This window comes from Lepidothrix coronata, unplaced genomic scaffold, assembly GCF_001604755.1.
Source record: "Lepidothrix coronata isolate B3197 unplaced genomic scaffold, Lepidothrix_coronata-1.0 Scaffold220, whole genome shotgun sequence".
Taxonomy (NCBI): Eukaryota; Metazoa; Chordata; class Aves; order Passeriformes; family Pipridae; genus Lepidothrix; species Lepidothrix coronata.
The window spans coordinates 1088215-1110867 of record NW_016690400.1 but is presented as its reverse complement, the minus strand read 5'-3'; the positions used below and the strand labels follow the sequence as shown (position 1 = coordinate 1110867).

At 41.3% G+C, this 22653-nt stretch overlaps 2 protein-coding genes across 12 annotated transcripts in view; one reads left to right on the top strand and one right to left on the bottom strand.

Moving 5' to 3' along the window:
- GNE (glucosamine (UDP-N-acetyl)-2-epimerase/N-acetylmannosamine kinase) overlaps window positions 1-1870 on the top strand; it is a 35982-nt gene extending 34112 nt beyond the window's left edge. For 6 of the 7 annotated variants that reach the window (XM_017833754.1, XM_017833760.1, XM_017833757.1 and 3 more), the window contains exons 11-12: window positions 625-741; window positions 1469-1704. In XM_017833754.1, coding sequence (XP_017689243.1) covers window positions 625-741; window positions 1469-1704 — 353 coding nt within the window. Of the gene's footprint in view, window positions 1-624; window positions 742-1468 lie in introns of all 7 variants that reach the window. The other variant, XM_017833753.1, reaches the window with a different exon arrangement.
- Window positions 1871-8245: 6375 nt separating this feature from the next.
- On the bottom strand, window positions 8246-22653 carry CLTA (clathrin light chain A). Of its 5 annotated transcripts, none has more exons than XM_017833761.1 (7): window positions 22413-22653; window positions 15842-15879; window positions 13830-13947; window positions 12388-12499; window positions 10940-10993; window positions 9716-9751; window positions 8246-8689 (listed from the first exon to the last, which is right to left on the bottom strand). In XM_017833761.1, the coding sequence occupies exons 1-7, from the start codon at window positions 22621-22623 to the stop codon at window positions 8518-8520; spliced, it is 741 nt and encodes a 246-aa protein (XP_017689250.1). In that variant the 5' UTR covers window positions 22624-22653; the 3' UTR covers window positions 8246-8517. The 5 variants fall into 5 exon arrangements, with proteins under 5 accessions (XP_017689250.1, XP_017689251.1, XP_017689252.1 ...); XM_017833762.1 differs by having other exon boundaries at window positions 13830-13944; window positions 22413-22646; XM_017833763.1 differs by lacking the exon at window positions 9716-9751 and having other exon boundaries at window positions 22413-22652.

Sequence of the window (22653 nt, the reverse complement as noted above, 5' to 3'; positions counted from 1 at the left end):
ACTGCTTCTGACCAGACTGCAGCAGCTCTCCCACCAGTAGGTTTTTTTTTTTTTCCCCTTTCCCTTTACTTTGGACTCAAGCGGGGCCCAGGGAACACCACTTGTTCATGCCCCAGGGTACTGGGTTATACATTTGGTTTTGGTGGGTTAAGACCAATTGTTTGTTTGTGTGATTGTGCTTGCTGTGATGTTTTAATAAATTGTTATTCTGACTTGTGGTCTCTCCTTTGAGTTGAGTTCATTTCCCCTGCTGGTTGACTCTTAAACCAGCACACTGACAGACATTCTGTGGATGTTTGGTTTCACAGTGATTGTCTTTCAGAAATAGCTTCTCAGTCTTAAATAAGTTTGAGAACATTTATATTTTATTAACTTTTGGGCCTGACAAGACTAGTGAATTACCACACTATAACTGTTTGAGTTTGATTCCCTGCTTCTGCAAGTAGTTTCCTGAATAATATGGGTATGATTACTTTGGCTAAACTCAGGGTTATGCAGATTGTTCAGGATTCATTATGCAAGTAAAAGAGCTGTAAAGACTTTAATTGCCTGGTTTTTCACCGTCTCTTTCTTGACTTGCCACATCACCATGTTTTGCTCTCGGCTTTCTCACCTCCTTTTCAGATGATCTGCTTTTAGTAGAAGGAATGTCAATGAAGAAGGAGGAGATTGTTAGTGCTGCACATCTTATTCAAGCAGCTAAGCTTGGGAATACAAAAGCAGAGAGCATTCTCAGAACAGGTAAGAACGTAGCCTAAAGGGTGGAACACTCCCATGATTATATTTTTGGGGATACAGAAATAGTAGTGCACTGCAACACTACAAACACATTCTACACATTGAGGAACACCCTATATTAAAATTACTAACAGTAATGAAACTTCAAGTATAAGTGTTGGGGGAAATGTCAGCAGAAGTGTATATTGATGGTATCTGTTCCAATAAACAAGATTAAAAGCTTCTGCAAAGATCAGTTTAAAAAAAAGGAAAGTGTCAACATTCTCATATTGGAAAATTTGGGGACACTTCATTGTAGGAAAGTGAATGGCTAGTCTGAGCTAGCAGAGACAATTTATGTATTACTTTACACAAGATATTTTACTGTTTTACTAGCTTTAAACAGACTCCTCTGCCTCATATGTAGTGATAACAGTTAAGATGGTAGAGAGTAATGCTTTCCTGTTTTTGCTTTGCTTACAAGTGTGATTAATGTATCATTTTGTATTTCACGTCCATATAATTGATTAATACATTATTGTGCAAAAAAAAAAAGGCCTTTTTTTTTTTGTCCTTTTAGTTAATTAATGGCAAACTGATATTGTCTGATAATATAAACCCAAAACCCTGCCCTGTGGAACAGAACACCTTCCTGACAAGTGTTATTTCCTGCTTACAGACCTATTTCAACTACAGATGCCAGAACTGCTTTGAGTATTATACTTAATTTCTTTTTACTTTATCTTTTCAGCTGGGACTGCATTAGGCCTTGGAGTTGTGAACGTTCTACACACCGTGAACCCCTCTCTTGTGATCCTTTCTGGAGTTCTGGCTAACCACTATGTTAATGCTGTCAAAGACGTGATAAATCGACAGGCTTTGTCCTCTGTTAAAACTGTAGATGTGGTGGTCTCAAATCTAGCAGATCCTGCTCTTCTTGGAGCTGCTAGCCTGGTACTGGATTATACTACACGTAGAATATACTAGGTACCTGGAATAATCATAGAAATGAACTGTTCAGATTCCTAATGGGTGGAGGGAATACTTTGCCCCAGATTTTTCTTTGATGAGAACAGCTAATGAATCAGAGTAGTGTTCAGAGCAGTTAGTGACCACTTCAGCATTTCCTAATAGAAGTATTATCTTTTTGTAGTTTTCCTAAACTTCATCTGACTTCATAGGAAGTGATGTGCAATTCTGGTTTTTTTTAAGCACTTCTGTTGGTAAGCCTATACGTTACTTTTGAGTGTAGCTGAATTATTTGTAAGCATCTCTTGATGTATGGTGGGGATTACGTGCATGGTGTGTAAAATTATAGGTAACACTTGGGGATCCATATCTCATTTCCCACCTATGTGAAATGAGACGTTTACCAGCTTTTCAGGCTTCCACCCACAAAGTGAATGTGATGTAATCACCAATAGCAGGTAGTAATTTCAGTGGGTGGAAACAAGAGAGGCAGCCTATACAATAAAAAAAGGCTACACCTCGAAATTGTGGTTCATGACAGACTTGGTAGAGGCAACCAAGTTTTTTTTACGTCATCTCTAAAGGGCAGAGTCCCATTTTAGAAGCTTTGCATATGAAAGAAAAAGACAACGGTCTAGTTAGCATACAGCCTGCAGAGCAGTGCAAACAAACTCTTAAGTTAGCATCTTTGTCTTCTGGCTATGGCCAACAGTTAATTGTTTGAATTTTATTCTTTGGGGATTTCTCAAGGGACTTAATCTACTACTTTGTCTGCCAAATTAGCACAGAGGGGGGACTGCTTATTCTTTGGTAGCAAGTTAGCTGAAATTCAGCCACCTGGCACATCTGAAGATAAAGACTACCTTTCAGGAAAACTCTTCCACTGCAGAGCGACAGGGTGTATCCCTTCACCCATTCTGGTGGCTGCAGGTACACTGTTCTTGTCCTGCATTCACCGTCAGCTTTTAGGATGAAAAGTCAAATCTGACCCTCATCCTCACCCTCAGGCCTGGGAAGAAAGTATGTCAAATACCAATGAAGACTTGCCTAAGTAAACCGTGTTTTATATTTCTTTAACTCGTCCTTTGTGATATATAGATCCAGATAGTTTTTTAGCACACTTTCAAAATACTGGAGGAACTGAAAAACCAACCTGCCTCTCAGAAAGATAGCTGTGGAGGAACAGTCATAAGACTGCCCTCTGTCCTGCATTTAATGGCCTGTTTTGACACCTAACTCAACCACTGATATTCTCAGAAGTCCAATAATGTGTTAGTACATGGGAATATGCAACTGGTCATGCCTATTGCAACCGGACATGCCTGTCTCGTATTGGCCTTTTTAGCCACCAACACACTTGCAACAGACGTGGGTAGAGCCCTTCCCAAATCTTCATTCGCGAAGCCCAGCCGTGATGATGACATGGGAATAAAAGGGGCTATTTCCACACTTGAACTTCTTCTCCAGTCGAAATGAAACAACCTTCTGCAACCATTACCCGCTGCTATACAATTATCTTGGACTGAATAGCTCTTAGTATACTGGTTAATTCTGGAATGTTATCTGTATGGATTGTCTTCACTTCAACCTTCCTTCCACAAGGAATGCTTACTGAGAACTCGCATCTTCAGAGCAGATTGCAGAACCACCACCACCTTCCTGCTGTCTAGGAACAATTGTGCAGCCTCTATACCATAGTTTTTCTCAAAATGAGCAAATATTGGTTCTTAACTATTTTCAACGTTTTAGTAGGCTTTATGTCACCAGGGATTTTTAGTTCCTTTTCCTGCATGTCTTGGTTTACTTAGTGATTCTCCCTAACTTCAATACCATTAAGTCTGTCAGCATTTCTCTACAGGGAGAGTAGCTCAGATCAGGAGTAACAGCACTGAGGTTCTGACAAGGAGGAGGCCTGTCATTTGATCTTTCCATCCTCTAGCATCACAAGGGATACCTGGGTGGAATGCCTTGCTACAAGTGGGACCAGGCTTTTGCTTTCCAGACCCTCTGAAGCTCTGTATTTTTGATATCTCAAACTCCAGATGTTTTTCCCTAGCAGCTGAAGGGAGGGTGCAGGCACAGAAAAAACACAAGAGAATAAAACTCATTGGAAAAGTTTTACTCTAAACACCTTTAACATCTATTCCTGTTAAAAAAACGGTTCTTAAAATGCTTTTGAAAATGTTTTTTCTGTCAACTGGCTGAGAACCTGCTGCATATGTACACGAGGTGCAGAAGTCCTTGCAGTTTCTCCCTAAGAAGTTTGTGTGTTTATAAAATCAGAAAGAATAAAAAATCATATTTAATAGCATAATAGTGATTTTGTTTCTCCTTCCTTCCCTGTTCAGAAGCCTTCCTTGCTCTTCAGGTACTTTAATGTGGTCCAGAGTTTTCATGGACACTACCTCCCAGCTGTATCCAATCCCAGAGGGAGCAAACATCAGATGTTCACAGAACATCTGCAGTACTGTGCTTACCTGATGCTGGCCCTAGAGCAGCTCCCTTAGAGCAGCCCATATCATGAAGATCATGAGCTCCAGCAAGGGCAAACCAGACTTTATATGCAATACTGGAAAAAAAGTGGGGGAGTGAAAGCCCTCTTTCCCCAGCTATTGTCAGTGTTTCAGAGTGTAAAGCAGCAGTGCATTCTCATTATCTGCACTGGCAGCATCTGCTTATACAACCTGTTGAGTAGAGGCTGTGTCTCTGGTAAGTTCATGTGGTATTTTAACTGCTGAAGCCTAAGCAGGAATGCCACTGTCCAGCCCTCTAAAGAGAATTGCATATGACATCAACAGCTTGGGTAGAAGATCCCTCATGAACATGGATGTTTATAATCAGCATTACATAAGCAAGCAGCAGCAGTAGAGTGCCAAAAGGTTGGAAAGTGAATTAAAACTGGAGTTCTTAGTGTTTGTAACGTGTAATTCATGTAGCCAGTATAAGACCTCGTTCCTATCCCGCGTTGCTCCTCGTCCTTGCAGCTGGTGGAAAACAACTGGTTTGTCCACAACAGCTCTGCCTAACCACAGAAACCCATCCAGCCAGGACTTAGAATCATGAGAAGGCCAGTTCAGCTGTCTTTTTAGAGATGATTGCTGACGGTTTGCAAACCATATATCTAATCCATACAGCATGAAGGCTTGAATTTTTTTGTCTCCTGACCAGCAAGTTTAGTTATTCAGTATTTTTGAGTCTTTGATCTGTCATCCAGCCACTCGGAATCAACAAATGCCTCAGTTTTCTGGTGGTCCTGAAGCACTATCCTTCCTCCATTTAATTGTAACAAAATTGTCAAAAACTCGTAAGTATTATCAACTGAGGCAATGGCAATTTTGTATCACCAAAACCCATCACAGAGAGTAAGATGCAGACACAATTTATACTCTTGATTCAGAGAAATCTGATCACTGTGTCCCTTTCAAATGCCATGGAGAGGTTACAGGCAGCAAGTGTTAAACCCCTGGACTGTACACCCCTTGGACCATTCCAGATAATTGTGTTTGTATTAGAACTGTTCAGCAGAGGAACAAGCTTGCCCATGACAGCTACTACTGAAGGAATCCTCTTTGGCAAAGACAACAGACACCCATCTCGTCCATTCTGAAATACAAGCCAGTAATCTATATGTTTCCCTCTCACTGAGCTGCTCAGAAACAAACACAGCATCAAGAAACGGGCAAGCCACACCACATTGTTTTATGGCTACTTAAAACTTACCCACGTTCCACAGGCTCAGAGGATGAATGCACAGCGCTGTTGTTTTCAGGCTCCCTGCTTTCTAATGAACCCATGACCTCTCCATCCCCCTTCTTCACAAATGCTCATTGTAATTTCAGACTGCCTAGCTGCTGGCTGCCACCTGATCACAAGCTAAACAAAGCAAGTTCTATACCAGGATGTTGCAGGAGTATGCAGCTTCTCTCTCAGTGCTGCCTGAGATCTTTGCAGATTTGAAGGATTGGAAGTGTCCAGGTTTTCTTCCAGTTTTCACAGCCTGACTTAATTTTCTATGGAGATAAGCAGCAACTGTGGGAAACTAAAGCCAGTAAAAAGAGGGATGAGTATGCTCAGTTAGGCCAGAGTTAGCACAGAATTGTCACATGAAGTCACAAAACAAAGTGACAGATGCTGACCTCTGAAGAAAACAAGTCAATGTTCAGAAAAACAGACAAGGGCTTTGATTTGCCCAAATAAACCCTGAGTATTCTTCTGCTCACTGTGACAAGGTCTAAGTATCCAAAATAACTCTCAGACACAGAAAATATCCAGACCCCAGGAGTGCCGAGTGTAGTTCTGAGCTCCCCCAGGAGAGACACACACTGAAGAGTTCAACAAAAAGCAACTAGAGCATTTCTCCTGTGAGGAAAGGCTGAGAGAGGTGGGACTGTCCAGCCTGGAAACAAGACGGCTCAGGGGGATCTTACCAATGTATATAAATATCTGAAGGGAGGGTGCAAAGAGCACAGAATCAGGCTCTTTTCAGTGGTGCCCAGTGACAGGACGAGAGGCAACAGGCACAGACTGAAATGCAATTTCCTCCTGAACATCAGGAAACACTTTTTTGCTATAAGGGTGACCAAGCACTAGCACAGGTTGCCCAGAGAAATGATGGAGTTTTGCTTCTTGGAGATCTTCAGCAGCTGTCTGGACATGGTCCTGGGCAACAGGCTCTAGGTGGTTCTGCTTGAGCAGAGGGGTTGAACCAGATGATCTCCAGAGGTCCCTTCCAACCACAGCCAGCCTGTGATTCTGTAACAGCACTGATAAAGGAGACAGTGAGCTAGCATACTTGAATATAAAATTAAGGCAGAAAAGGTAATCTACAAAATCTCAGCACAAGAGCTAGAGGAAATAACCCAAACCCACAGAGCTGCCTTTTAAGTGTTCCAGCTAGACGAAATACATAAAAAAACTGCAAAGATATTCTTAGCCTCTGGAAACCCGGCTTATAAAATACTCCTTTAATATTGCTGTAATATTGCTCTAATATTGCTTTGGCCTTGGATTTGAGTCTTTGCCTATTTTCTTGGATTGCAGCTCAAAGCCATGCCTATAGCCAGATAAAATGTCCTGTAAGACAGGGCAATGTGATGATCAATAAATTCCATAATTAAGTGTGCAGAAACCTCTCTAATATATTCATTTTTCAAATCCTACTAAATTCATATTAACGCTTTTAAGACTCTGAATTTCACATAATGGAGTTTTCTTTATTAGATTATCAATTCATTTTGAAGGCCATTGTTTTTAGAGCCTTGGAGTCAGCAGAAAAAAGGAAGTTTTCAGTCAAGGTGCCAGCATTAGTCAAGGCTAGCAGTGGACTTGCTCTGTGTTTCAGTCCTATTAGACTCACCTGTGATATCCGTGCGCAGTTCAGAAAATATCTTCCTGCTTTAATATATTCCATGGAATCATCAAGCTTCCAGACCTGTCGTCAGCAGCAGATTACAGCAGGTAGTTCCAGACTACCATTCTCATCACCACTCATCAGCGGCATGTGAATACACTTGCAAAGATGAAAGTAGCTCCAGTCACTACAAACAACAGTAAGGTACAGCTTAACTTCTGAAGCCCAACTGGAAACCATTTATTCTCTATCTTACCTACCAAAGGGGGACAGCTGCTAGTAAGACAGTTAGTACATTTTAGTCTGCATCTGCAACCCTTTTCAAGCTGCCTGGACCAACCTTCCAGCTTGTGCGTAAAAGGGATTAAAGCAATTACGCTACACAGTAGTTAAGATACTGTGTCTTTGATAAAAATGGTGGAATAATATATGAGACTGAACAAATTATTCTGACAGGAGAGACAACTAAGGTAAGCCTTTACAGAGCAAGGCTGGAATACAGTCCCAGTGAATGGAGGGTGACCCAAGGAAGCAGAGCAGTGATTTTCTGGAACGGTTTTTTTCAGATTCAACCACCTTGGCAGACAGAGCTCCAACCCGCAGACGAACAGCAGTAAGAGCAAGCCTTCCCTTCTCTTGCTCTCCAACTCTCCAGTTCACCACCCTGGTGGGAGAAAGTCTCTGCAAAAGTTAGTAAGGACAAAGACACAGTTCAAAAACACCCAAGCAGCCTCTGCACAACAGATCTTTTGCACTGAATACCTAGCAGAACAGAATATGCAGTAGAATATCAAAAGCTTTAAACTACTCAGTGCCCTGTACTGTATGTTGAGCCTAAGATGGGCAGCCAGAGTGACAGCAGAAAACTACACAGAACTGCTTACCTGCAGAAGTCAGTGTCCTCAGTTCCACTGGAACAGAGATAAGCTCCTTAACAAGCCTGCTGCTGCAGTTTCCTAGAGCTTTTATCTAGTGTGATAAATTGGATAGGGGAGCAGTTTTTAAACTAAAGCCCTCAAGAGCTTTAAGAAAGCTTAATGAAACAAGCAGGACAGCCTCGCAGAGACCAGGAGCACTGCTGTCTGGACTAGTCAGCAACAAGGTGAAATCACTAGCCATTATGAGAAATGTTTGCTCACACCCAATTCAAACACCATCTGTCAAAAGGGAGCAGGACACCACCTTAATTCATCCAAAGTCAACAACACATTTTGCTGTTTAACAGATCTTTAATATCAATAATGTGGGAAGTGACACCTCAGTGCACAACAGCACAGAGACTACAGTTTTGGAGGTTCTCCCATTTCAGACACAGAAAGGAAACATTGGGAAGAACATGCAATCAAACAATGATCAGATCTAGATACATCATGATGTTGTCCAAAAAAACACATTGAAACAATTAATCAAATTACTGCAAACATAGCTTCTCTGAGTAAGGTTAAGATATTGCATTTGTAGTGTTTCCATTGAGCTTTGCTTCAGCGAACCAGCGGAGCCTGCTTGAGTGAGATGAGGACTGAACGCATGCGGGACACATCTTTTGCCTGCTTACTAGACTTGGGATTAAAGTCACAGAGCTGAGCCACACGTTCCCACTCAGTGCCCGGAAAAACGTCTTCTGCATCATTCACAAAGGCTTCTTCAGCTGCCCTAAAAGCAATGCAATGCACTTTGTGTTAATGCCCAGCATATAAGACTCTCCTTCCCTTTTACAGGATGCAGTTTCTTTCATAAGAATGTGACCTGACAGCTGTTTGTGGACATTATGGCCACTTAAGATCCCACTGCCCCAATCCTGGAGATGAAAGTAGATTGCAATAGTATGCTATGCACAAGCAGTGCTGAAGTTTGCTGTGTAAAATGTTGGAATACAGGTGTTTGGTTTTAAGAACAGTTATTGAGTCTTTGCCTAAGGAGTCGCCACACAAACTGCCAGGAAGTAAGGTACTTCTATGTAGGCATTTTATTTATGGTAAAATGCCCAGGTCTTAACTAGTTAAGACCCTGCCACTTGATGGCTTATATTGGACATTTGCCAACTGGAAATTTACAACTGCCTGCGAGCATATCTTAAAACAGATTCCATTTGAGGATTTAAATCAGCCCCAAGGCCTACAGGCCATCATAAAACTATCTGCTGATGATTCCCAATGCTGCAGTGAAGCAGCATGAATCATAAGAAATTTGTTATGAATCCCATGCTTGTGAGTGCTATAGACTACGGTGTATTTTGGCAGAGGAGATGACTCGTTTGAGGTCAGCTCACAGAATAAATACATTTCCACTGCTCTCACCCTACGGAGACTCTAAGGAGGCTTTGTATATTACATACAGGTTAGTGCCAGTGGCTTCCAGCTGTATTATTTTAGCATTTCTATGCTGCCAATAGCATTGCTTCAACACAGGGATAACACTCCAGCATCTAGTTTACGTGAACTGTGGGGCCCTGGTAGCTGCCTGAGTGCAAGAGCAATAAGCATCAAGAGATCAAACCAAATCCATCTACTCCAACAAGCAGTACAGAGAAAGCAGTGAAAATGACTTTCCCATGAGGGTTCAGCACTATTCACAGGGATGATAAGGTTACAGACACCACTGAAGACAAGGATCACTACAACACTGCTACTTTATGTGACATGACACTTTTAAGGGGCAGTGAAGATTTTTTTACTTAACTGTTCTAGGCTGTAGCAAGGATGATTTATGTTTGTGCTTAAAGGTGAAGAGAAGAAAAGAAACAAGGAGAGAAAGTTTAAGTCAGATATAGAAAATGAGAATGAGTTTAATGCAGATGATTAGCTGGCTGAACATGCACTAGTAGCTTAGCCTACATTCAGGAAACAGGCAGCCAGTTTTATTATGCAGCATTACACTGCACATTTGCATTGGACATATGAAAATAAAGGTTTTACTGAAAAAAAAAAACCTAACAAAATCAACTCCAGGAGACTTCAGAAAAGTTAAACACCACCTGTAAGTCCATCATTTCACAAGTCTTGGTTTACATCCACCTACAGTTAGCTAATGAATTCCACACTGAACCTTCAATATTAATCCAGTCAAAGCCACAACATGGCTCACCAGTACACCTTCTAAAGGTGTCACCTTACAATCTGTGACGTCCATCTTTTAATTCAAGTCTACAAATTAAAGGAAGAAATTAAAATACATAAACAAGCCAATGACCACTGCATTCCTTCTACCCCTTGGAAACAAGCATACTCACTGGGGCTTGAAAGTCATGGCTGTGTTCTTATTGACCCATTAGGCTGGCAAAACATCTACACAGAGCTGCTCCTAAACGTCTTCCGAGCAGCTTTTGCTGATTTTCCAATACCACCTTCTTGTACTTTTCATCTGTTCTCTTAACAGTCCCCCCCTATTTCTACATGCACACACCTCTTCTATCCTGATTTACGTCAGGTGATTCCTTTCTACTTTCCTTGGCTTACAGAGCTTTATGTGCAAGCACTGCTTGAGTATTTTTCTGATTATGTAGGCAAATGCCTATTACAGACTTAAACACTGCTTTTCTGTGGAAGGACTAAATACAACATCCATGTGAAACTGTAGTCCCTAACCCACATACCCAGCAAAGCACCTTGCTAAGCAGTGTTCACTGGCCTGGAACCAACTGTAAACCCCTATGTCATTACCAAAATTCCAGTGGTATGTATACTACAAGACTTAATCTGAAAGTGCTACTTTGTGCAGCGCATACAAGAAAACTGCACTTAATACTGCAGATCAGAGTCGGTCCAAAAAGTAAAGGCTATTTACTTAAATGAGCTTGTACTGCCCTGAAATATTCAGAATTCACCTTAAGACACTCAGCACTACTTCTGATCCTCCTTAGTATCTCGTTGACTAGGAAACAGAATTAGTAGTTAAGCAACATACACATAACCAATCACGTCAGCGAAGGGTTGTTTGTAGAAAGCTTCATCTGCCACCCTAGGTAGCAAGTAGTCCAACAGGCAGGCAAGCAGGCAGGAGAAAAGAAATAAGGATGAGAAGTACAGAACACAGCTGAAGGCAGTTTTAACAAGGACATTAACCTTGCATCACCTAGACTTACTGTAACAGGAAAGCAGTTACCACATGGAATATATTAATTAAGCCATTGATCAGAGGGGCAACACAAAAGTTCTGCTACATCCTAGAAGTGTGGACCAGCTAGTTGAGGACTAGAGCTCCAATGTTAGCATTAGACTACTTCCAGTGAACAGAAACTACCATCAGGCAAGAGATCTCACCAGGCTCATGAGAACGCCAAACACTCCTGCACAACACTTGTTTAATGGGCCCTGCTCCAGAATCCATATCCTGCACTCAAACACTGGCCATAATAAAGCTGTGGGGGTATCATGAGCTCTGGCCACCAACTAGAAAAGTACCAATCCTGTTTCCCTTTCTTGGCCCAACAAAAAGATAGTGGATTCCTCAGTGAATGGAAGTGGCAAAGCCATAATTCTGTAGGCAGTGTAAGCCTCCTTTCCTCCTTTAGAAAGACGAGTAGTCTACCTAGGACTCCACTTACTAAAGACAACCCTGATGGCTATTTTCAAAGAAAAATGGTGTTTCAAAAAAACCTCAAACCAACCAAACAAAACAGCAGTTCATCTTGAAGTCTGTGAGTTCCCAAAGTATAAAGCAGTACTGATGACCACCTGGACAGAATGAAGTAGAAATCTAAGTGGTGTTACATCGGTACTATCACATTTACCTTTATGTAGGCTTGAAGTCAAAATTCCACAGGGAACCTCAGAAAGTGTAAGAGCTTACTGGACCAGCAGCCAAGTCATTAGTTTCTGCCACAGGGCCCATAATTAGACAATTCAAACCACCGCAGAAACAGTCAGCATTTAGTTTTTCATTAGTAGAACTGACTCACAGTATTTCTGAAACACTTCCAAAAGGAGCGGCAAAAGGTTTTAACCTATAAATAATTTGTAGCAATGTCTAACTAGAACTCCATTTCTACGTGTTCTACAGATGGCAATAAGAATGCTGGTCTTGGGGTAGGTAAATGCTGAAATCACTGAAGTCCTGTGCAGCTAGGAGCATGCCAACAAGTGGATAGAGTAAAACATTTTCTGGCCATGTTCAAACTTTGTGTCTTAAGGAATCTTCAGTGATTCTGGATCATTCTTAATGCCTCCTCTTGCTATTCTTGGACATTTAATCTAGATTCCTTAAAAAAACTTAAAAAGATAGTTAGTAGGAGTGTTTATTTTAATGATCCAAAGGACTAGTGCCTTAGGACATACCAGAAGTATTCTAACCTCCCTCCCCAGCTATTTTCATCTCCAGTACTGTAACTCTTCCAATGGCTGGACAAACTTTACCTGTTACTGGCTTTTGTTTTCTCAAGCTTTTCATCTTGCCTTGCATACCACTCTTCCAACTCCTTTATTGCTTTCTCTTTCCATTCTGCTTCCTGCTTTCGTGAGTTTGCATCTGAAGATTTAAGAATTGATTTGTCAGTCGTGTTTGTTCCAGACATAAATTATTAACATTTCATTATGTTAATGATGGCTCAGGATGCACTCCAGACAGTTGCTTCATCTACTCAGATAAAGGTAAGGAGATTTCCTGATTTATGCTATGAGAATTCTAAATACTATGAACATTCAAAGGATTAGCTAAACAGAATTCCCGTGCTGCATAACTGGGACAGTCCACTTCAGGATAGTGTTGTATTTGTAGACTAGTTCAGATTCAGTAAGTCTGTTGGTCTGCAAACTGCTCAAACCTTGCTATGCCAGTACGAGAACAAATCTCATTGAACTTTGTCACTTTAGACAAAGTGAGGGAATCTGGCACTCAGCATACTTTTACAACAACCTACAGTTCAAGACAAGCTCATCTGCTGTAACTAGCCCAAAAGAGAATCTACAGGGTCAGCTCTGTCCAGAACCACATTTTACAGAAGTTTCTATCCTAACAATTTCAAGCAAAGGCTCTTCCACAATGCAAGTGAAAAGCATATAAATTTATAGGCTCTTAGATGCTGTGGATGGGTAGGTACCACTGCATTTAGTTTAGTTAATAATCCACTACTGTGTTAATTTAGCTATTAGATTAAGATCCATGTGGCAACAGATGGCCTCAGTAATTACAAAATAAGCAATCTTTATACTTCAGAAAAAAGTACTGAGGACTGCAGTATTTATTTATTTTTATTACTATCTTGTTTTACTTACAAAAGCTGTTCATTTTCTGTCAGCTTATCTGTAAGTACAGGTTCAGAGAGCCACTTGCTTGCTGACTTCCACACCAGTATTAAGTCTGCTTGCTGGAACACTCATCCACACTTGCTGCTCAAACTCAAGAAGCATGTTAAGACTTGGAAGAGGCAGAGCCACGGCTGAGAAATCCACTGCTTAAGAATCACAGAATGGCTTGGGTTGGAAGAGGCCTTAAAGATCATCTAGTTCTAAGTCCCCTGCCATGGGCAGGGACACCTTCCACTAGACCAGACTGCTCGAAGTCCCTTTCAACGTGGGATGGGGTATCGACAGCTTCTCTGGGCAACCTGTGCCAGTGCCTCACCACTCTCACAGTAAAGGATTTCTTCCTAATAGCTAATCCAAACCTATCCTCTTTCAGTTTAAAGCCATTATAAAATGGTAAAAAGTCCCTCTGCCACTCTCCTGTCAGTCCACTTTAGGTACTGGAAGGCTGCTTTAAGTTCTCCCCAGAGCCTTCTCTTCTCCAAGGTGAACAACCCCAACTCTCTCGGCCTGAGAGCAGCTGACACTAAGTTACTCACAAATACCTTCCTTACCAAGTTGCTCCAGGCGTTCCTTTTGCTCCTCTCTCCACTTACGAATACTTTCTGGTTCTGACTGCAGTCGATCTGCTTGGGATATGGCAGCATAGCAGTTTGTAGGACCATTAGTCTCCTCAGAGAAAAGGAACAGTACAGTCATTTATACATGACAACTGAATATTTCAGATAACTGCCTAGAAGCTACGCAAAATTAGTCTCTGTTTGAACTGAGCCCATTCATCTGATGTTATAACACGTTTCCACCATTAATAGGAAAAACGTCTTGCCACAAATTACATCAGGACTGAAGGAAATTAATACAGGACTCTCTCTAGAAATCAAACAAAAATTCAGGATGACTGGCAAGACAAGCACCACATGTACTTAGTGGCAGAGCACTAGGCCTGAAGAACACAGAAGACAATGCCTAGTGCCTTACTATACAGTTGTAAGCCTAGATATTATCCAAGTTCATTTCACCTTAAATTTTTACTGTGAAAGTAATTTTTTTATTATTTTGTGCATAGGAGTTTAAAACATTCTCTGCAACTTACTTGCCTGCATCAGAGACATTTGTAAACCTAACAGACACATCACAAAATTTGGATTGCTGTGTGCAGCTTATAACACTAGAGGCATTTCATTATTTAAGCATCAAAACAGGGTGAGTACTAGCATACTTTTTACTATATAACAGCTCAAACACTTGCAATGAATAGTGCTATCATTAATACACTGAATTCACAAAGCTAATCAATATTGTGCTATTTGCTATAGAGGATACTACAAGTTTAACAATTTCTATTGCTTCATCCTACCCTTAACAGAGCTAAGAAAGATCTCTCCTCAGAGTACCAGATTGACTGCAGTTAACAACAGATTTATTTGGCTGTGCCTTGCCCCTCTTTGGACCCCCTGTAGTCCTCAATGAAGGAATAATGCAAAGAGAAGGAGCTAGCCTGGTGCAACACCACCAGGCTTCATATTCCATCCGAAGCAAAATATACTGGCCAGCTGCAAAGCCAACTAATAGCTAAAACAAAAGTTATGTATAGACCATTCAGTCCATTTTTCCTCATAAAGAGGAAGCTCTATCAACCAAAGCAACTGGTCTCTTAGAATTTCAAACACAAAATCAGGGTATTTCATCTACCCTCTGTTGCATAAGGAAGTACAAAGGGCCAATAAAATACAATTTTCCCATCAATCTCACAGCAATGCTGAGGATATAGAAATATTAGCAGCAGTGAAAGTGGTTTGTGTCTCCACAGAGCTCCACATTCACTTAGAACTCTAAGGAGAAGTAAGTAGCTCATATGTTGCTTCCTCCCCAAGCATTCATTTAATCAGGGCTAACCAGCCAACTGTGACACCAGGCAATGACAATGCCTTGGACAAACTGGTGTGAAATTCAGTTACAATACAGTGATTGCCTTAGCATGCCTCATTCCTCCCTGACACTAATAAAGCAGGTATCTCCTCCTATTGTCATTACCATGGCTGTCCAACATGCTTTCATATTCTGATTGAGCTACTTAGCCACCAGCTTAATTTCATGCAACTCTATGTCACTAAGAAATAAGTAACGTTTTCAGTCAGCTCCTTGTAAGACCAATCTCAATAAGGCAACCAGGATGCATGAATTATCTTTAAAGAGCAAGCAAATCTGAAAACTCTGCCTTAAACTAGGTAATCAGAGCATGCTTTTAGCTTATCAATGTGAAGCCATATCACAGAGCCTGTCAGCCTGCTTTACAGTGCTTGTGTACTACTAAGCCACAATTCAAAATAGAGGCAACTTAAAGCAGCAGTCCAAGTTCAGAAGAGGGGCATATAAAGAGCACTGACAACTTTATGAGATGAGCTACTAGAAGTTCCTTTTCAGAGATGAGACAAAAGCACATTAGAGATAATAAACGGGAAGTCTATATTAAGTTAAAGTCTATATTAAGTTAAAATAGTCTATATTAAGGTAAAGTTCTCAGAGTAGAACAGTACATTCTCAGTACAGAATACTTCTATCTTACCTGAGAGACATCCCCGTTAACCACTCCATCAACAGCATCTGCAAAGAGGTGACTCGTTTAGTCATTTGAGAAAAGACAGAACAGCCAGATTTACTGATTTCAGTAACTTGTATGAAAAGCTTTACTAGAGTATCTAATGTGAGAGTTGTGAAAATGAGTGTTCCTTGATACCCTACAGGACACTTCTTTTTCCCTGCACTTTTCTGGACAGGTATGAAAAAACAGGTGGGCCATTATTTTGCAGAACCAGTAATATGAGGGCATTTCTTCACTGTAAGTTCCTGCTTCAAACTGTATAAACAGTAGAGCTGATACTGCTGAGAAGCTGCTTCAGTGTTCCAAAGATACTCCCACTTTCTCCTCCCAGTCTTAGAAGCTGACTGCTGTACAACTGTTCCAAAGTTAAAATGGATGACTGTCACTGTTTCAGCGTCTACTTGGAAGACTGATAATCTGGCAGCCAACACTCAGTAATTCTTATCCTAGTCTGGTTACGTCCTAATCAGCTCAAAAGATATAGCTAACATTCCTAGCAGTCACCTCTCTGCTACCATCTGTGATGACGTGCTTGGTAGCTTCCTACTTCAGCTGCAGCATTATTATCCCTGAAGTGACACTGGCAGTTGAGCCTCAGGAACTGATAAGCTACAGAACCTTAAAATTTCACCTTATTAAAACATAGACATAGGGAACACATGTCAGTTGTGAGATAAACTTCTAAGTTTGTGAAACTATTTAAATCTCTGGACTATGCAAAATACACCAAGATTTTCAAGAACTGCTAAATCTCAGGAGGGCATCTCTCTGGAGCAGCATCACATAACATCTGCCTACATGATACACCAAGTATCTCTCACCCATAATGCCACCATGGATAAGCTTATCACACAGAAGTGTTCCCACCATCTTAATACACCCTTCAGTGAAAGAAGTGACTGTACCAAGCCCACACTACAGTAAGCAGAAATATTAAGTTATTTTGCACCATCTTCTTAAAAACAGATAGCTGACCCACATAAAACTAAGAGCATTATGCTGCTGTATCTTTTATTTCTTTATGGCTAGGGGTGTACCAGTTTCATGCTACCAGTGTTAATGGCACACAAGAAGCTCTTCATACTCCCTTACCAGGGAAGTAGGCAAGTATTTTAAGTCTTTATCCCTGAGCCATGAACAGCAATCATTAACTGTGCTAGGTAGAGGACTGTAAACTCATCAGTTCAAGAATGGCAGTTAAGTTGGAAGATACATAGTTACTAACTTCCGTAGAAAAAGACTCAAGTTAACAAAAATTAGTTTTTCAGTTATTTTCAGAGAACCTAGTATTTTATAACTAGCCTCCTATATCTCAAAGATGGTCACTACTTTGTCTGATTGCTACTCCTCTGCAAGGTACAGGAGCCTTTTTGAAGACAAAAATCACCAGCTAGGCAAGAGGGCTTTTAAGTTATGAAGATGCTTCCAGGAACAGTGGTAATACAATGAAGTTTTCTTGCCACACCAACAGACACTCATTACGGTCTTCACTACTCAGGCTGGTAGACTGAGGTAAAAGGAACAACATCATTGCCAAGGGCTGCAGCTCAGATGAAACAGACGGTTTGTCTTAAGGCCATTTTTCTTCTGCACAGAAACAGCCACTAACTAGCACTGAGCTGTCTCCAGAGGGCAACCAGGTCAGAGGCACCAAAAGTATCAGAACAAACTTCCCATCTGTTTTGAGCTCCCTAGAACTTGTGAGTAATATGCAGAGTCAGCATGCTGACTGAGCATACTGCAAGCAGAAGAGGAAATGGAACTGTACCAGCATGCTGTCATATGGCAATACAAGTATGTAATTTGGACGAGATCAATAGTCAAACATCCCTTCAATTCAGCTCTCCAGTCTCAGTGCTTGTATAATTAAGTATGAAGTCTAGAAAAGCTATCTGTTTGCCAGCCTTCATATGAATAACTAATGCCAGTTGTGTATCAGATATTTTTGTGCAATTTCATAACTGACTTCCTGCACAAAAACTCTGAATACTGGTACTGCCATCATAACATTTTCATCGGCCCTGAACAACGAGACCCCTCTACTGGCTTCAGAGTTCATTCAATTCTATCACAGTATTGCACCTTGAAGCTCCTGAAGTTAACATTCCACATTTAGAACTATCCCTTTCTAAGTAATGATCAATATTCCTTGTTGCTTGCTTCTGAACTTAAGATAAAGCTTTATTTCTAAGGACACTGTCCCAATGAACATGTCCAAACACCCACAATTCTGTAACACGTGCTGACAGTAGGGTAATAGTGAACTTTCACACAGCAACCCAGACATTTTTTAGAGTCTGGAAGGGTTTGGAAAGGATAAGTCATACCAGCTACCTTGATTCACAGGACAGATGCAGCCCCCAAGCTTGCCAGAAACACAAAGCTAGCACCAGGGCCTTCCACATTTACTACAGTTTACAAAAGAAAGGGCCGGGTAGTTTGAAGATAAATACAACAACCATTTTGTCACTTCAGTCTTAGAAGTCAATTTATGGCCTCAGAGGCTTATCATAATGAGGATCAACTACTGTGAAGGCTACCACATGCATTAATACCATTCAGTACCACTAGGCTAAAAGGAAGTTTGCTTAGCCTTGTTCACCTGCCTCTCTGAAGTCTCACTCTCAATGCACAAGAGGACTGTTATCAGAAGAGTCAGAGGCAGGGATTTGCAGACAACTGAAACACTTTTCTTGTGCTCTTTTAAAATAAAAGTACTTTTAATGAGTAATCTTCAGCATCTCTTTTAAGCAGTAAGTATTCTACTTCTTCATTGCTACTTTCAGTGAACTAGTAGCTGTAGTTAAAGCAACAGAAGAACATAACCAAGTGTAATATATTCTGACATAAGGTTAAGTAACATCACCACTCAAGGTCTACTTTCCCATCCTTTTTCTTCTGGGCACAGTCATGCTTCCCCTTTACCTACCCCTCAACTGTAAGACAATAAGAAAGTAGACTTTTCTACAAAGTTTTTGTTTAGATTGTTATGCAAGAACCTGGGGAAGAAATAGTTTTTCTATACATAACTCACTCGCGTGTTTATGTGCAAAATAAAGCTAAGCAACTTAGGAAGAGTGCTTCTTTCCTGTGTTTTAGTTCTGACCTGCTGTCACATCAAAACCCATTAGAGTTCCCTCATTTTCACGATAATCAATAAACAAGCACTAAACCACACCTGCATTAACACTGTGCCATAACAGCTTCTGTAATCTCCCAGTAGATGTAGTATTCTCTTGCAAACCAAAAGTTGGGTTTTTCTGCCCTGAGTTTCATAATAAATAACGCAGCGTCACTAATACAACTTAAACAGATACCATTCCTTCATTACACGTTTCTTGGTGCTGCCTTATGGTGCTCTGAAGTATCAGACGCTGATTGCACAGCAAAACCTAGAACAACGGCTGTTCAAAAGATTAAGAAAAAATATCAGTAGTCACAGAGAAGTAACTCATTTTGTCTGTGGTGCTAATTACAGAGACAGGAGGAATAAATTCTTTCCCAAATAATTTTCAATTAAATTGATATTCACTTCCCGAAATGCTATTATATGCAGTTTCTTGACAGACACAAAACACAATTAAGTTTCTTAATTGCTAGAGCTTCATGAATGTCTTTGGTAGATGGAGAAATGTCATTCAGTCAAGTTCATATAAAACTAACAGAGTTTAAAAATGTGAAGGCAATGACTACTCAGCCTACATATAACTCGTGTGTGTTTGCATAATTGTTGACATATATAACTGCTTGTCTTTGAATGAAATTTTCCATAGGAAGCTACTCAATAAACTGTCACAAGGTTTTTATATCGACATACAAGACCTAGAAGCCGCACATTTCCACTTGAACTCACTCTCTCCTGCTCAGGCAACATAGCAAGTGAACTGATATAACCTGAAGACCTAGTATTGTCAGACTGGAGAGAAATTAAGAATTTGACTGTAAATATATGTAAAGATTGATTTACCACTGAAATCTCATGAGACATCAAGTTACTAATAACTAGGCAACAGCACTGTATTATTTGGTTCATACAGCACTTCCTGCTTTCTGAAGCAGTGGTTATGCTTCATCTTTCTCGGGAAATTAGTTTTTCACATGTCCAGGAAGCTTGAACAGGACAGCTCTCTACATAATGAAAGGCCTACTGGATCAGGCCACTATTCCAACCCTGACCATGGCAACATGAAGTGATGCTGTGTGAGACACATGAGCCTGGCGACCCTCTGCCATTCCCCCCACACTCACCCAGTATCCACCATTACAACAATTAACAGAATTCCCAATATTGACATTAACAGTCCACGAAGCTCCTGTCCATGTATTTATCTAATCATTTATTAAGAGACTTCAAATTAAAACCTGTTTGTTGATGAGACATTATGATTCTTAAAAGCGTATGTCAAGAAGCTGGTGATTGCTTGTCACAATATTTTGAAGTTAAGATCTTCAAACTTCAGTCGAGAGCTGCCCAAGTTATTTATTACTTTTGGCCCAGTATTTAGAAAGAAAACTTATCCAACCGACCTGTGACCAAGGAGTTCAAAAAAGGTTACGGTTAAAAAAAGTAAATCCACAAATCCCTGATCACGACCCTTAAGCATTGACATAAGAATTAGTATTGTTTCAAGAAGAAATTTGCATTCACCTATTTAATTACAAAACAGCTTAATAAGCTAATATGCACTAGAGACTACAACTGCCTGATATTTATTAAGGTACTGATCAGATGATAGGAAATCTCTAACACAAATGCAACAGAAGTCATCAGATCATTTGACACCATGACTGAACCAGTACATTTTGCATGGCTGCAGTCTGCTGTGCCTTTTAACATGGAGGGAGAGAGTACAGGCTCTGACAGTCAACAAATCAATGTTCTGTTAAAAAACAGGACCATCAAAAGTCCACAAGCACGTCTCCCATGCCTATTTAACAGGCCAAAGCTCAAATGCAACCGTAGTGCATACAAGGAAAGATGACATAAAGCTCACACATAGACTTCCCAGATCCTGAGATCATATTATCATATTTATTATTTTATGAACCTCTTCCTAGAGAAAGCTCTCCAATAACACTTCTGCATTTCATGACAAATCAATTGACATGACTTGACAAAAAAAAATCTCTTGAAAAGCAGCTTAAGAACTACTTTTAGATATCAATTCAATCTAGAAGCATTTAACAGATTGACTTTTTCACAAGGAAATACTCTGCAACAGTCACGCTGAATGCATGTAGAGCAGGAATGCCTTTTGCTGGTTCTAGCGCTTTGTGAGAAAGACCAATGACAGAACCTTCTTCAAAGAAACTGGTTCCCCAACAGCTACTTTAATGTTCCATAGACTGTTTGGAACATAAAGCCACTGTTAGGCATAATATCTGTCCAAGGCTTTTGAAAGTAAGAAGCAAAGTGTCCACTGTGTCTGTTTCTGCTCTACACATAGAATAACGGAAGTCAAATTATGTTTGATACCAAAACAGGATGGTGGTCTGATAACAATTATCCTCATGTTCTAGTGCTGGAGCAAGTTACTACCCGGTAAACACCCTTTTTCACAGGAAGTATGTAAGCCATATGTTTTGGACTTCAGGAATGAGCTGGTCTTAAGGGCAGTGCTACCACTAAATAAGCACTGGAAGCAGCAGGTCTCCATTACTCAGTTTATCTAGTTAAGCTTTATTCCAAGAGACACTATAAACCTGCATCCTCAAACGTAAGATACACTGTTAATTTCAGAAATCAGGCTGCAAAATGAAGACTTCGTTCTAAAGATGTTCTGACAGGGAACTAGAGAGCAAAGTTATTCAACTTATTTTGAAGAATCAGAGTGGCATCCTCCTGCCGCGAGAAAGGAACGTCATATGAGAACAAATATGTTCCTGTGGACCTAGTGATAAGCAGAAGCAAGGTCTTCCGAGAGTGCTGGAACATCAACTCCTTTCCAGTCAGATTTCAGTTAAAACCTTTCATAATGATAAGTGTTTATTCAGGGCTGCTCTGGCTACCATTAGACTAACTGGAAACACGCTGATTTGTAGTTCCCTCCTCTGAACGAGGGTTCTGCAGTGTCAGGTTTGTCACATTCAGTACAAAGGTTACCAAGGAACAAAGACTAAAGGTTTACTAAAATTAAACATTAGCTTAATTGCTCTCATACTTTAAGACTAAGATAAATCCCGCTGAAGACAAGAAACCCAAGGGGCAGATTTATCCTGCTTTCAGCGGCCCTTCCTTTCAGGCAGGCTCCTGGATTAGAGATCAGCGCCGTTCTCATCGGGATACGCCTCGGGCATTTCCAAGAGACACAAACTGCACCCGAGGGAGCAGGGAGGCCGCTCACCTTGTGGCACAGCACACTCGGGACGGCCCGGACCCTCCCGGGGCCACCTTTGGGCAGCCGAGACCCGCTCGGGGCAGGAGCCGGGGCGAGGGTCCCGCGGCACCGCCCCCGCCCGGACACGGCGCCCCCGAGGCAGAAGGGGAGCCGGGACCCCTCGCCCCCGTCCCCCGCGCCGCCCCCTCAGGGCGTACCGTCGCCGAGGCCCTCGGAACCCTGCAGCGCTTCGGGCACCTCGCCGTTCTCCAGGATGCCGTAGCCCTCGTCGTTCTCGATGCCCGCCATCTCGGTCTCCTGCTGCGCGAGGAAAGCGGCGGCAGGATCCTCCTCGGCGCCGTCGGGCGCCCCGTTGCCGGCCGGCGGCTGCTGCGGCTGCTGGGCACCGAAGAGCTCCATGTCGGCCATGGGGGCGGGCGCGCGCTGCGGCTCCGCACC